The sequence below is a fragment of the Pristiophorus japonicus genome, chromosome 5, assembly GCF_044704955.1.
Source record: "Pristiophorus japonicus isolate sPriJap1 chromosome 5, sPriJap1.hap1, whole genome shotgun sequence".
In the NCBI taxonomy this organism is placed as follows: Eukaryota; Metazoa; Chordata; class Chondrichthyes; family Pristiophoridae; genus Pristiophorus; species Pristiophorus japonicus.
Window position 1 is genome coordinate 248,048,932 of NC_091981.1, and position 15,366 is coordinate 248,064,297.

The 15,366-nt window shown below is 41.8% G+C and overlaps 1 protein-coding gene across 6 annotated transcripts in view; it reads right to left on the minus strand.

The window, feature by feature from the left end:
* Positions 1–15,366, minus strand: part of znf438 (zinc finger protein 438) — a 345,274-nt gene that overhangs the window by 216,419 nt on the left and 113,489 nt on the right. For 5 of the 6 annotated variants that reach the window (XR_011593391.1, XM_070881520.1, XM_070881519.1 and 2 more), the window contains exons 2-3: positions 9,575–9,663; positions 3,809–3,897 (exon numbers count right to left, since the gene is read on the minus strand). Coding sequence is in view for 5 of the 6 variants with exons in the window: in XM_070881522.1 (XP_070737623.1) it covers positions 3,809–3,897; positions 9,575–9,663 (178 nt within the window). In the remaining variant the exon portion in view is untranslated. Of the gene's footprint in view, positions 1–3,808; positions 3,898–5,633; positions 5,792–9,574; positions 9,664–15,366 lie in introns of those variants that run through there. The other variant, XM_070881521.1, reaches the window with a different exon arrangement.

The following is a 15,366-nucleotide window of genomic DNA, read 5'->3' on the forward strand; positions in this document are numbered from 1 at the left end:
TTGCATCTTTTTAAGAAAGGGTCAGATGTGCATCTTTTCTCCACTGGATTGAATTTGAATTGAAAGGCTCAGTGAATGGGGCATTGCTACGTATTTAATGAAGACTAAAGTTCTTGTAGCAACCTCCACTGCCTGCGACACTGATGTCATTAACATGCAATCTGCATGCTGTAGTTTGCAAGGATCTATTTCCTTCACCTCTCTCTCCCCGCTTCCCCTATTTCAACAGGAAACAAAGCAGTTACCCAAGCAATGTCTGTGTATACTTTCAGGCAATGGAGACTGCACACAAAAAAAGCAGCAAAACGCAAGCAAAATTATTAATGCTGTATAGCAGCCAAGGCTTAAAATCGAATCGGTCCCCCATCAACTAAAAACTAATTTATTGATCCGCTGCACAAGTTATCATCTTCCAGAGGCTCCAAACAACATGAGCAGCACCAAAAACTATACTTAAAGATCATGAAGTTTTATCAGTGTTTCTACTGCAGGGCCTATTCAATGCATACTATTAAAAAGAAGAAATGAGGCAATGGTACAAAGGTACAACCTTCAGATTGTGAACAGACTTCCACAGGAGGTGAAGAAAATCACACCTGGAGCTGTTAGAAATTTTTACTGTTGGACAAGTAATCTACACAATTTTAAACTGCTCTGTTGGAGGTGTCACATTTTAACAGCAAAAAACAAGATTGTAGACAGAGACTTTAAAAAAAAACAGATTTTTCTTGCAGTTTTTAGAATTGGTCATCTTCCAGCAATGAATACGAAGCATTTTACTCCAAAAACATTCATAGTCTATAAGAACATAAGAAATAGGAGCAGGAGTAGGCCCAATGGCCCCTCGAGCCTGCTCCGCATTCAATAAGATCATGGCTGCTCATCGACTTCAACTCCACTTTCCCGCCCAATCTCCATATCCCTTGATTCCTCTAGACTCCAAAAGGTCTAACAGAAGGTCAAGCATTGCAAAAGAGGAAAAGCTCACGACAAAACATACATCATCATTCGCATCAATATATTAGATATGGGATGGTGTCAGAGCACTGCACTGCAAATGGTGCACTCCAGTTTAAAAAAAGGGGGCGAGGGATAAACCCAGCAATCAGGCCAGTCAGCTCAACGTTGGTGGTGGGGAAACCTTCAGAGACAATAATCCGGGACAAAATTAATTGGCATTTGGAAAACTATGGGCCAATAAATGAAAGTCAGCACGGAAAATCGCGTTTGACTAACTTGATCAGATTCTTTGATGGAGGGAGAGGGTTGATGAGGGTAGTGCAGTTGAGGTTGTTTATATGAACTTTGAAAAGGCATTTGACAAAATACCATATAATAGACATTAGTAAAATTATAGCCTATGGGATTTAAGGGACAGTGACAGCATGGACACAAAACTGGATAAGGGACAGAAAGCAGAGAGTAGTGATTCTACGGTTGTTTCTCAGACTAAAGGGAAGTATATAGTGGTGTTCTCCAGAGGTCATTATTAGGGCCACTGCTCTTTTTGATATATTTTAATGACCTGGATTTGGGTATATAGGACATAATTTCAAAGTTTGCAGATGGCCAATATTCGTTCCTTCCCGAGAGACTGCCCGTTAACGTGGTGGGAAGTTTTGCATTCTCTTATGACCCTGAGCATGAAACACAAAAAGTTAGCATGCAGGTACAGCAAGTAGCCAGGAAGGCAAATGGAATGTTGGCCTTTATTGCAAGGGGGAGAGAGTATAAAATCAGAGAGGGCCTGTTGCAACTGTACAGGGTATTGGTGAGGCCACACTTAGAGTACTGCGTATAGTTTTGGTCTCCTTATTTAAGAAGGGATATTCTTGCATTGGAGGCAGTTCAGAGAAGGTTCACTAGGTTGATTCCTGAGATGAACGGGTTGACTTATGAAGATGGGTTGAGCCTATACTCATTGGAGTTCAAAAGAATGAGAGGTGATCTTATCGAATCATATAAGATAATGAGAGGGCTGGATAAGGTGGATGCAGAGAGGATATTTTCACTCATAGGGGAAACTAAAACTAGGGGGCACAGTCTCAGAATAAGGGGCCGCCCATTTAAAACTGAGACGAGGAGGAATTTCTTCTCTCAGAGGGTTGTAAATCTATGGAATTCTCTGCCCCAGAAAGCTGTGGAGGCTGGGCTACTGAATACATTTAAGGTGGAGATAGACAGACTTTTGAACGATAAGGGAATATAGGCTTATGGGGAGTGGGCAGGGAAGTGGAGCTGAGTCCATGATCAGATCAGCCATGATATTAAATGATGGAGCAGGCTCAAGGGGCCAAATGGCCTATTCCTGCTCCTATTTCTTATGTTCTTATATTCACCCAAGCCAGACAGGTTGAAAGGTAGCAGCCAAACTAAGAGCCATCCACCTGTACTACCGGTAGGGGGTTGTGAGTGAGGCTAGCAACCTGTCCATGTAAAAATGAGTCTGTTACTGACTTGCAAATATAAACATCAACTGCAGAGAACCACAATCTGCTAGATGTAAGGTAAGATGATACTCCAATCAGGATCAACTATCTTGCTCTTGACAGACAGCAGTGGAAGAAATGGGTTGCCTGATCAAGGGACTTTAACTCTCAATAATTTTCCCTCAACTGACACCAACAAAAACAAATGACTACTTGACATGAAATTTATAGGTGGACAATAAGCTGAAGATCAAAGGATTTTTTATTGGTTCAATTACCCTTTCATTTAAGCAAAAGAAATGAAGAAACTTGACGAGAGTGAGTCACTGTGATAATTGCAATGCTCACAAGACTGTTTCTATTCTTGTGCAACCTGCATTGGTACTGTCAGTGAAACAGCTAAGCTGAAATGATGTCAGATTACAGGAAATCACAATCTCCTGCAGGGAAAGAGATTATGAATGACAATCCAAACACATCAACATTCAGCTATTTTATAGCTGGTTTACAATGACTAAACTTACATTACCATGTGAACATCTGTGCAGATGTTACCAAAATGAGTATATTAAAAAAAAAACATTTATGAGTAGTCAAAGTAGCAACAGGCAAAGGAGACTCTGGTTAGTAAAACAGACCAGGTTAATCAGTTAGCCAAACTGCAGTTAAACTTTCTATGATAAACTTGAATTTAAAATTGATCTAAAGTTGCTGGGCACAGTCCTTCATGCAATAAAAGCTCAGCTTTAAAGGTCTCCCTTATAGCTCAGTGGTTTAGGCAGTAGCCATTGGGCATTTCTCCATGTTTAAAAGGTATTGTAACCATTCCCTCTATCTGGGATACTGACAGGCATTCTGCAGCTCTGGAGGATCAATTTCCTGCTCTGCCTTCTCTTTTCCATAAGTATTGTCTGTTAACATGTTCAGGCAATGGAGACTCCACAAGTTCTATGCAGTCCCAAGATAATTCCCGGTTCAATCCCTGGTTTGCTCTGAGTTTACTTATCTTAACAGGGGCAACAGTGTGCTGCTACAATAGGATTCAGCTTTGCTAAGTTCAGGAGGGGAAAATCAATCTGCGATGTCTGCTTCTACATGCTGTCTCACAACCTGTGCTAAAAGTGTACAGCTGGATGTCATGCAAGGGCAGAATCGAGCTTGGCTGTTACACTCGCTCTGCTCAAATTAGCGCCTGTTTAAGCCGACAGAAGAAGATACAGAACTGTAGGGCAGCATGAATCAGTACCCTCAGGAGAGAAGAAATGGAGGAGACAAAATTAGCATTAAAAAGTAAGAAAATAAATACAAAATTAGTTTTAAATTGAATTTCTGACTGCATTGCTCTTCACATTTCAATAGTTTGCAATACCTGTACCAACCTGGTCTCATTTTGAATAATCTCTCTTTCGTCAGATGCCCTCAAAATATCTTCTCTCATGTCATTTTCACTGATCTTTTGCTTTTCATCCTGCATCAGGAAGACAGGCAATGTTAGAATTAATTCACATTTCACGTTGATAATTTCTGGGCAGCAGAGCTAGTCAGCCTTTAAATGTGAGCAGTCTTGGTGGCCCAACTGTTTGGTGGACTGGACACTTGGTAAAAATGTTCCCACTCACTGCTGTGCTGCATCGCAAAGTGATAGCAACAAGGGTGTGAGGCCATGACTAGACCCCACCTTGGTCACCAAGGCAGAGCAATGCTGAGCAAACTCCAAACTTTCCAGTAATTAATAAACCCATCAATCCACCTGCTCATCCTGACATTATTTAAAAAAAAAGGAATGTCCTCTCATTTTATTTTTTTAATTCAAAATTACCTGAATAGCCTGAGAGAGCGAGAGCGAGAGGGAGAGGGAGAGACAGACAGACAAAATTATATACAATGGCCCCAATTTTGCCCAGCACTGGGCACCATTTTTTCGCCGCCCAGCAATTGTTCTGGCACTGAGGTTTAGTTGAAAAATTCCCCAATTATGGGGTGCCGGCATTGACTACCAGTGCCATAATGTTTGGCGCCATACGTTCTGCCGCTGGTGGATGTTGAAAAGTACAATACACGCCATTTCGGGACATAAGGCCAAGTTTCCTGATTAGCAATATTTTTTTTAAATCAGGCAGACACACTAAAAACACCGAAGGGAAAAACCTTACCTGCAGTTAAAAAAAGCCACGCTGGCCAGCTCCTATCCCCGGCCAAATGGACTCCCTGGCTATTTTAGATAAACTTTATGGAACCTTATGTAACTTTAACTTCATGTAACTTTAAAAATAAAACAAATAAAAGCAAACTTATGATTACTGCACAATTTTTTTAAAAGATTGTTTTACTGCGCATGTGCAGTTTTTTTTGATGTGCATATGCACAGAGCTTTTTTCATTTTTTTTCCTCTGCACAGGTCAGTGTACGGCTTTATTTTTTCTTGGGGAAAATTGGGGCCAATGTTTTTCGGAGTGCAAAGATTGTTGTGGCAGACAAATGTGGCAGCAATTTTGCACAAAGCAAGAACCCACAAACACCAATGAGAAAAATGACAGGTTAATCTGATTTTGGTAGCTCGATTATGTGCTCAACTCCCACAGTGGAGTTTGAATCAACAACCCTTTGAATCTGAGGAGAAGGGCTATCAACTGAGCCAAGCAACTCGGTGGCAGATAATTGTAGTACCTTTGCCGTTGCACTCCAACATAGCTTTTCAGCATATTGAAACACAAACAAATAATGCAAAACCTAACCTATACAAATCATTGATTAGGCCCCAGTGAGAATATTGTGTACAATTTTGGGTATCCTACTTTAGGAAGAATGCCAAAGCCATGGACGGGGTACAGAAAGAGGTTCATTATGATATCAAGGTTAGAAGCTTTAGTAATGAGGAGACACTTTCTCTAGCCATGCCACTGCTTCTTGGCAATCTCTCAGCATGTCCACCTTTGGACAGCAACGAGGCCTGTGAATCCCTGCCTCAAGTTCACTCAATCCAATCCCCCAGCATGTTAAAGCCAGTCAAGAGAGCTTCATTTGATTGAAGCCCAAGGCCTCTAAAGCAATTGCGTAAGCATTCATTAGAGATACTCCCATTGTACTTAGAGCCCGGTCACTGGGGCTCACATAACAGATGCCTGTAGAGTTACAACCATAATAGTCACGAGTCCAGAGAAGCTTTCCGACACTGCTACAGCGAGGGAATTCCTATACACTCACGAGCCAGACATAGTTGAATATTTTGATAAGCAGGCTCAGTGAGGTCCAAAGACCTTGGCATTGCAGCAGCAGGAGGAAGCAAACTGGCCCTCTGGCCAGTAGGTTGCTGCTCCCCCACTAGCACCACCGAGAATGATGCAGTGATGGTTTGTTCTGGGCTGCTGGTTATGCTGGCAGGCAGTTTTTCCAGGCCTACAAAAGTAGAAGAGGAATAAATGTTACCAAGTTGGCTGCAGAACACCCCATCAGTGTTTACATTGCAATATACTGTACGTGATCATTTTGCAGTTGTCCATGCACGGTACGCTCTCAAAAGAATGCTTATAAGTTTATCTGAGTGTGCTGCATGGGTAGCGGTAAAGCAGCGCCAGGTTACGAGGAAATAATGTAACATTACATTGGCAGATTTCTTCTTCCTCACTTAAAGACAGGATTTCTGTTAAGTGCTGGCACCATTTACCCTGCCAGAGGTTTTGGCCACTCAATTTTGGGGTGAATGCTAAAGAGGCAACTCTCTTTTGCCTCATTTCATCCAACACAATGTCAAAGATGGAATCCGTGAAACTGGGTATCCAGGGTGACAATTGTCCATGTTCCAGGAATAGTGCAGCTTTAAATCTTCCCTCTGGTGTGCAGATAAAAATGTAATCCTTTAAATGACTGCTGCAGAACTTAAAAATCCCTGTCAAATTCTGCTCAACTAGAGGGTGCTCGCTGAGATTAGTAAATGTGCACAAATGCAAAATTTCTGTCAGGAACAGCTGTGCAAGAAAAGTTGATGAGTTCTCTTGCATTATGTAATTCCCGTCCAAACTGTGTCCATGTGGGACTATCATAATTTTGGGAGATTAAAAGCAACCTTCCAAAGCATCCTTTTGTTTAGGGTTGTTTTCGTTTCTCTGGCAATTCTATGGCCCCAAGTTTCCACATGATTTGCTCCTGATTTTTAGGAGCAACTGGTGGAGAACGGAGTATCTTAGAAATCGCAATTCTCCACATTTAAGTTTTCTGCAGTTCTAGTCATGTAGAACAGTTTCACTTTGGAACAGAATTTTTTTTTCAAAAGGGGGCGTGTCCAGCCACTGACGCCTGATTTGAAAGTTTCCAGTGAAAACATACTCCAAACTAACTTAGAATGGAACAAGAGAAGATTTTTGTAGGCCTGAAAATACCTTGTCTACACATTAAAAAATCAGGCGCAGGTTACAAATTAGGCGTCCGGAACGAGGTGGGGGAAGGGAAGTCATTACATTCTACAATAAATCCTTAGTTATACTTATACAAATATTATACAAATAATTCCAACCTGAATAAAAATTTATAAGCAAAGAAAAGATTAAATAAACCATGTTCCTACCTGTGTGAAAGTGCTTCAGGCAGGGAGAAGGCTGCAGGAAGCCTCACAAGTTGAGGCAGCCGTTCCCGACGGCAGCGGGAGGGAGGCAGTGAGGAGGCAGCCGTTCCCGACGGCGGGGGGGGGGCGTAGGGGAGGCCCCCTGCCGTCGGTCGGGCCCGTCGGGAAACAGCTACCTCAACTTCTGAGGCCTCCTGCAGCCTTCTCACTGCTGCAAGAAGCCTCAGTGCTAATCATGGAAGGGCAATGTGGTTTTATTAAAAAATTTTAAAAATTGAACAGCTACAAAGAACTACAAAAATGGCCGAGTGCCAATGTTTCCTTCACACTGCGCGTGCGCGAACGCTCCAACGCGCACGCGCAGGATTGCCGGCACGAAAAAAACTCATTTAAATGGTACCCGCCCCCTCCTACTTACAAAATCGGCGCGAGTGGTAGGCTCCGCCCCCTAGGAGCCGCGCCAAGCTGACATCAAGCTGCAAAGCGCTCGAGAATAGCGCGTTTTTTTCAGGCGCCGTTTTAGGCGCGAAAAACGGGTGCCCAGCTCGGAGGGGCGTCTGTTTTGCCACGTGTGGAAACTTGAGGCCAATATTCCTCCACTCCTGATTCAATTAATAACCTGCCACTTTATTGAATGATTTTCAAACGTGTGCGTTCAGTCACAATTTAAATGTTAGGGGTATTTCACTCCCAACTCTGGCCCACCATCAACCCTTTAAACGTCTTTCGGATCAGACGTCTGCCCGCTCATGTGGACGTAAAAGATTCTACAGTACTATTCGAAGAGGAGTCGGGGAGTTCTCCCAGGTGTTTTGGCCTATATTTATCCCTCAACCAACACCACTAAAACAGATTATCTGGTTATTATCACATCGCTGTTTGTGGGACCTTGCTGTGCGCAAATTGGCTTTCGTGTTTCCTACATTAAAACAGTGACTACACTTTAAAAGTACTTTATTGACTGTAAAGAGATTTGGGATGTCCTGAGATCATGAGAGATGCTTATATAAATGGAAGTTCTTTCTTCATTATTTTTGTTAAGAGTAGTAATATTTATTGTATTAATTAAAATTAGAGTTGAAGTACAATCACACGACAAACAGTGCTAATGCAACATGTCCCTTTTTACTAGGCTGTAGTTTTGCCAATTTCTTTCCCAATTTTGTAAAGAACTTCAACAGCTGCCAAATTAATGTTCGTTATAGACACAAAATACTTTAAAAGCACAGTATTCGAAAATCAGAGTCCAAAAGATATCTAATCATGGCAGTTTTATAATTACAATGAAGGTGTAAGAGCAAAATTTACAAGGCTCCACTGCTTGTGCGGAGATTTATTAGACATGAGCACAGAGCAAAGAACAGGGCTCAAACCTTATCTCCGCCCCAAGCTCACTCCTGGTGAGGCCCTGCACCAGCAGAGGAACCTTGCAATTTTGGTCTAAAATGCACACGCACATCCAAATATTACACAGGGCGAGGTAAAATCAGGAAAATATTTGGAAGTTTTAACTCAACTAGTTCTTTACCCACACTCATTCCCTTGAAGACAGTTATCGGATTATGATAATATTAATTCTGAAGAGTTCAAGACAAGTTTGCAAAGTAATAAGGTAAGGACAGAAAAGCATTTACCAGCTATGTAAAGAAAACCTATGTCACTATCTGACAACTACTTGCAGTACTCATCAAAATCCAGTTCTATCAAACTGACTTGTAACTGTTCAGAGACCATTTGCCTGAACCACCACGTATGTTTTCAGGGTAACTAGAGATGGGAAATAAACACCAGCCCCCACCCAGTGATGCCCACATGACTAAAAAAATAGCGGGGCCTTATTCCAGCTCCCATGCAGTGAGTGAGGAGACTAGGAGCTCACTGTGGGGGGAAATCACAGGCACAGACAATGAAAGAAAGACTTGGATTTATAAAGCGCCTTTCATGACCACCAGACATCTCAAAGCGCTTTACAGTCAATGAAGTACTTTTGGAGTGTAGTTATAATGTAGGAAATGTGGCAGCCAATTTGCGCACAAGTAAACTCTCTCAAACAGCAATGTGATAATAACCAAATAATCTGTTTTTGTTATGTTGATTGAGGAATAAATATTGGCCAGGACACCGAGGATAACTCCCCTGCTCTTCTTTGAAATAGTGCCATGGGATCTTTTACGTCCACCTGAGAGAGCAGACAGGACCTCGGTTTAATGTCTCATCTGAAAAACAGCACCTCTGACAGTGCAGCACTGCCTTAGCACGGCACTGGAGTTTCAGCCTAGTTTTTTGTGTTCGAACCCATAACCTTCTGACTCAGGCGAGAGTGCTAGCAATTGATCCACAGCTGACACTCAAAGGGTTAGGCAATAATTATCGGCCCCGCCAGTGGCACTCACACCGAGAATTAATTTTTAAAAATATTACCAGGTCAAAATAATAATATACACAACTTGTTTCAATTTTACTACAACCAAATTAATTTGCCCGTTTCTCTGTCTCCTGTCTCACAATTAAAAACATCTGCACCAACGCCACAGAAAAAAAAAGGATACTGTACAAACTTGGACCAATTTAATTCCTTGTTATTTACCTGAAAAACTGTTTCTTTCTTTATAGACTCTTCATTAATTTCTTTAGAATAGCCATTTGGATCTTCGTTCATTGATATCTGTCCCTTGGCTGCAATAACAGTTAAAGAATTGAGATATTATTAGAAAAAAGTGATGAATAAATGTCACATTCTTTGATCAGTCATAATTTTAAGTGGGTACATTACAGAAATAATAAGAGTGTTTTATGGTCGAACTAAAGTTCTTCTGGTATTGATACAATTGTTGGTTTGAGTATTCCTAACGTTTTACCAACTGAAGCCAAAATGTACAGCCAATGCCTTGCACGGTTTAGACAATATACCATATAGAAATTTGCGAAAACACAGTAGTACCCACTTTAGGCTAACTGTACAAACTAATCCATTTATGATTAAATCAGACATGACAGTGCCCTGGTTACACGAGATCAGAAGTCAAGTTGGCTCCAAAATGAAAATGAATTCAACTTCTAATGTACAACATAACTCACTTGATTTGCTGCTAATGTGAATGAAAGCCATTTCAAGATGATATTTCACTCCTATTCTGATCCAAATGTACATTAAGCACAACTAGTGAAACTGGGACGACTTCAGTAATCTGTACTCAGCAATTGCATAAACTATGCCATGATCACCACACCAGGTCAGAGGTATGAGCAAATTGGAGCAATGTATAGGTGATACAAATAACATTCAGACCTTGTTTTCTTTCAAAGAAATCTCGTGCCTGTCCATTTCTTCTTGTCCTCCTTCAAGTCAAAATTGCTTACTGAAACACCCTTTTTAAATAGATGCACAAAATATAATTGATAACTCAATCTTTTTTCCAGACCGGCTGAGTACCTCTGTTTGTCCCTTTTATTTCTTGGTCTTTCTATCACCCAATGAGTACTGATCTTCTAAAACAGAATTAGAGTTCATGCCCAAGTAATTTTTGTGTGAACTGTGACATGGCCTGAAAATGACTAAACAAACCGGATTTAAAGCAAACTGCATTTGCTGCTAATAAGAACATGTCTTCATCAAAAGCACATGGCATGAGCCCCCAATTAATCCAGTGAGTAGCTGAACTGTATAAGACAAGTAAGATCCCTGGTTCTGTGCTGAATGACCTCATCTCACCCAAGCTAATGGTAGGATACTACAATTGGCCAAGCTGATGGTAGGATGCTACAATTGGCCAAGCTGATGATAGAATACGACAATTGTCCAAGCTGATGGTAGGATGCGACAATTGGCCAAGCTGATGATAGGATACGACAATTGTCCAAGCTGATGGTAGGATGCGACAATTGGCCTCAATCCCAAAAGTTAGGAAGGGAAAAATCAACCAGGGTTCTTGCTTCTGATTGCTTTCCAGTTGGAAGTGCAGTGCAAGTGTGTGGACATTACTGAAGACCGTTAAATAGCTTACCAACACTTTCTGTTAGGGCTCATAAATGAATAATGTCCACTTATGTGAAATGCTCAAGGACACTGGCCCCAAAAGAACTGCAGATGAGGGAAGGGGCGAAAACTGGTTAGAAAAGATTCTAAACCTATATATCCAAGCGTTGAACAGAGTTCTGTATAGGTTACCAGTGGTTCTTAATTGCAAGGCTATGAATCAGAAGTAACTATGAATATTTCAACTCCCCCCCGCCTCCCACCGGCTCTGTTGTTCCCAATTGCACCTCATTATACCATCTTACATAAAGCAATCAACCATAAACACCTCGGATCAAGTGCGGTATTTAGCAGAGGCCTGGGATTCGGTTGCCTGTTCAGATTCTCGAGTAGAATACAGGCCATACCTCTTGGGTCCCCACAATCTATCCTGTTTATACCATACATTAAAAGTTAATTAGGTAAACGAGCTTTAAAAACAGGTTGTGTTTAATGGTGCAATATATTCCTATGTGGCTTGGCTTCCAGTGCACCTGGGGGGTAGTGCGAGTGCTAATTAGATTATTGTTATATAATATTGGGTTTAGAACTTTATTCTTTGAACAATTTCTTCAAAACAAGGTTTTCCAAGGAAAACAGCTCTAGTAATGAGCATGTAACGTGATCGACGAGCCCCAGCTGCTACTGAAATATTGAGTTGTCCTCGTGTATAGGCATCATTTCTGGGAAAGGTACCAAATCCCATTCACCTCAATCAGAGACAGCCAGACAGGTTCTGATAATATCCCCTTGATGGATCTTTGGTCTCCAGGAGACCTGAGCTGATAAAATCAAGAACATTGCTGAAAGTGGCACGTTGTTGATCATTTTTCTGGAGTTGGTCAGATTTAAAGTACTTCTGATGCTCAGTATTGCTGATCTTTAAACCTACTCAAAACAATAATTTGCACAGAAATACACAACTTAAGCCAGACTAAAATCTACAAGATGTTCCCCAGCCCTGGGATGGTTGGTTAAGACACTCGTTTAAAAAAAGGAAGGCAAGGAACCCATTCAAAGGTATTGGTCAATCTCATTTTTGAACTGCGCATTGAGTTTAGTTGAAGAAGAAATCTAAACAACTATTTTGACAAGGTATTTCCTTCCTCAAGAGGGGAAATATACTTTTAGCGGAAAGCCTGTTTTCTGTCATGTTCTTTATCCAGAAAGATTGTTTTATCCATCCCCTAACACCTACCATGTCAGGTCTCCCGACACAAAAGGCCTGCATGTCAACATATCCAGCATGTCCATGTCGAACCAACCAGATCCCAGAAATGAAATCCAAATTATGGGCTCAGTAACAGTCAGTAAGGGCACCTTCAGTTTGTCACATTTCAGTACGATCAATATTGTAGTGCATTATGGTCCTGAGCTCTGACAGTTCAAGTAAACAATTAAAAGACCAAATACTGGAAAGCTTTTAGCCCTGACTGTTGGAGTAAATAATCTAGTGCATAGGAACAGTAACAATGAAATATGAAAATGCTCAAGACTGACAGCTGAACAATGCAGCAGGTTTACTCATTAACCTTTATTAGTCCCACTACCCAACGCTCTCTTGATAGCAGAATATGATGGAGCTGTAGAGATAAATTGAGCAGGTTGTTTCATTCAGGGCTACAAATGAGGAAGGAGGAGGGAGGTCAGCTGCAAGTAGTCCCAGAACAGTATTATGAGTATCAATGCAATAAAGCTAACAGAACATTAAGATTTGAGACCCAATTCTTCCTTTGCAAACATCTTGATTAGCACTGTTGTGTTACAATACACTTAAGAACAGGGGAAACTGTGGGTGCAGACTCACACACACACCTTCATCTTATTCAGTCAACTTGTCAGCCATTGGCTTAAAAAAGAAAGACCTGTCATTAGCTAAGTTCAGCATTTGGAGTGGTACTGACCCATATACTTCAGGAAGATCCACGGTTTTCTCCCTGGTATGGGTTGAATTAGCTACTCTCAACCAAGGCACTATAGTCGGGTGACAATACGTCTCAGTTTTCCGGAGACAGATCCCAGATAAGGTACTGTGTCCCCAGGAAAATAATGTTCCTGGTTCGCGTCCAGTGCGTCCTTGGGCAGTGAACTGTCAGTTTGCAGCTCCAAGACTAAATTAAACACCAACTTGTACAATGGCCAGAGTGACTCACTCCCCATGCGCGATCTTTCTGCGTATGTGCCAGTTGTTGTTTCCGAGTTTCCAGGCTGGGCTCGTACTGCTGGATTGTCGGCGTCGGAAGTACCTGGAAGTACGGCAACCAGAGTGGGTGAAGGAGAGGCAGCAGAGGAGGGCCCAGTCACAGTGAGAAGGGGGCGGGGGCGGGTACAGGCTAATCCTAGACACTGGGGTGGGGAGGGGTTCAGATGTGACCTCAGTCACAGGGGAAGGGGGAACACGCTGTGGTCAAGGTTAGGTGTGATCTCAATCACTGAAGGGAGGGGGGGGGGGAGGGGCGAGGGCATCAGGTGTGTCCTCAGTCACTATTGGGGGCGGGGGGGGGCGTCGGGATAGGGTCAGGTGTCTGAATGCGCTTCAATAGTGTGACTTCACATCCGTGGTATTTATGTGCACATTTGTTTTGCATTTGTAGAGTATATGTGCAACTGTTAAAATATAGGCCGCCAAAGAATTTTGCCTCGCTACGCTAAGCAAACCACATTTTCCATCCTGACTACTTTGCTGTGCTCCCACGCTGTATGTCCCCGGATTCGGTTTAGAAAATATGGTCACCCTACATTATAGCTCTCCTCCATTATCTGAACAAGGGGATGGTGGGGCAAGGGAAATAAGGCAGATTTCACTTCAGATTGCTATCACGCCTCTGCAGTGAAATAATCTGCAAACACCCATTGCCTAGACTCACACATGAAACATGGCTGCTTGGATGAGGCATCACAGTGCTCCCAAGCAAGAATTACTGCATATGGGAAAGAACATGAGAGCAAAATAATGAAAGTTTAAGTGTATATTAGCATTTATTGATTTGCAATGATCATTGGCCAAAACCAACATGAAATATCACGCACACCTTTTTAATACACCTGGAAAATACAATGCATGTGCAAGATTAATGGACTCAAATAGTCACCATCTGTTAAATTAAACTCCACCACATTGAAGGGCAAGGACAGCAGGTGCATGGGAACACCATGACCTTCAAGTTCCCTTTCTAGTCACGCACCATCCTGACTTGGACACATATTGCCATCCCTTCATCATTGCTGGTTCAAAAGCCTGGAACTCCCTACCTAACAGCATTGTGAGAGCACGTTCACCACACGGACTGCAACAGTTCAAGAAGGAGGCCCACCACCTTCTCAGGGCAACTGGGGATGGGAATAAATTCCGGCCTTGCCAGCGATGCCCACATGCCGAGAATGAATTTTTAAAAACTGCGCTCTTGATCTCAGACTAGCTGTGAACAACACCAAGTGAGATCTTTTGACACATATTTAAAAGCGCTCAGTAAGTTTAATCTTCACGAATACCTGGGAGGCAGCTAAAGGCTTTGATTGACAGAGACGAATTCAGGCAACTAAAACTGCACGAGTGAAATTCATTCACGTTAAGCATTGTAAACTGAACAGTTTCCAAAGAAACATCATGGAGTGTGGACGAAACTGAAAATTAATTTTGAATAAAATTGCAAGAATGTCACAAATATCAATTGTGTAATACGAGATCTCACTCTGCAATAACATGGAGGCTATGTGCATTGGTCACCTGCACTGACTGCCACAAGAGCACATCCAAAGCTAAATACTCCCACATAAAAATTACACTACCTGATACAGAAAATAAACTATGGGGTGATAAAAGGATGTACACTAATTCAAACTCTAATTACACAATTTCTCATGATTTTTGGCCTTTGAACCCCTCAATTCCTGCCCTTTAATTCTTTTCAAGAATCTATTGTCTGCATCAGTTATCGTCTGTATTTTTAAACAGTCTGTATTACTTTTCAAAATCAAATGTGAGAATATCCCTTTGTAGCTATCCGATTGACCCACGGTAAACACATAGCCACAAAATGTTCCATCATTGGCCACAGGGACCCTCTTCTGATAGTTCCTTACAAAGCACAAGTTAAATAGTCTCCAACCAGATCCGAAAATCATTCCAGCACACACACCGGAGAGCATAAAAGCTACATCCTTATCTAACTAAGCATTTGTAAATGGACACTTTTTTTTAAGTACATTATCAGTTCATAATTGTGAGTCAGTTGATGTTTTTTAACCTGTTTCAGAGAACTATGGTGGCCACTAAGTTATGGCATTGGGCCAAATCTTGCTGTAAAAATAAGGGTGTGTTAATGACGTACTTCCAGCAAGTTGCGGCAACATTTTTTCAAGCT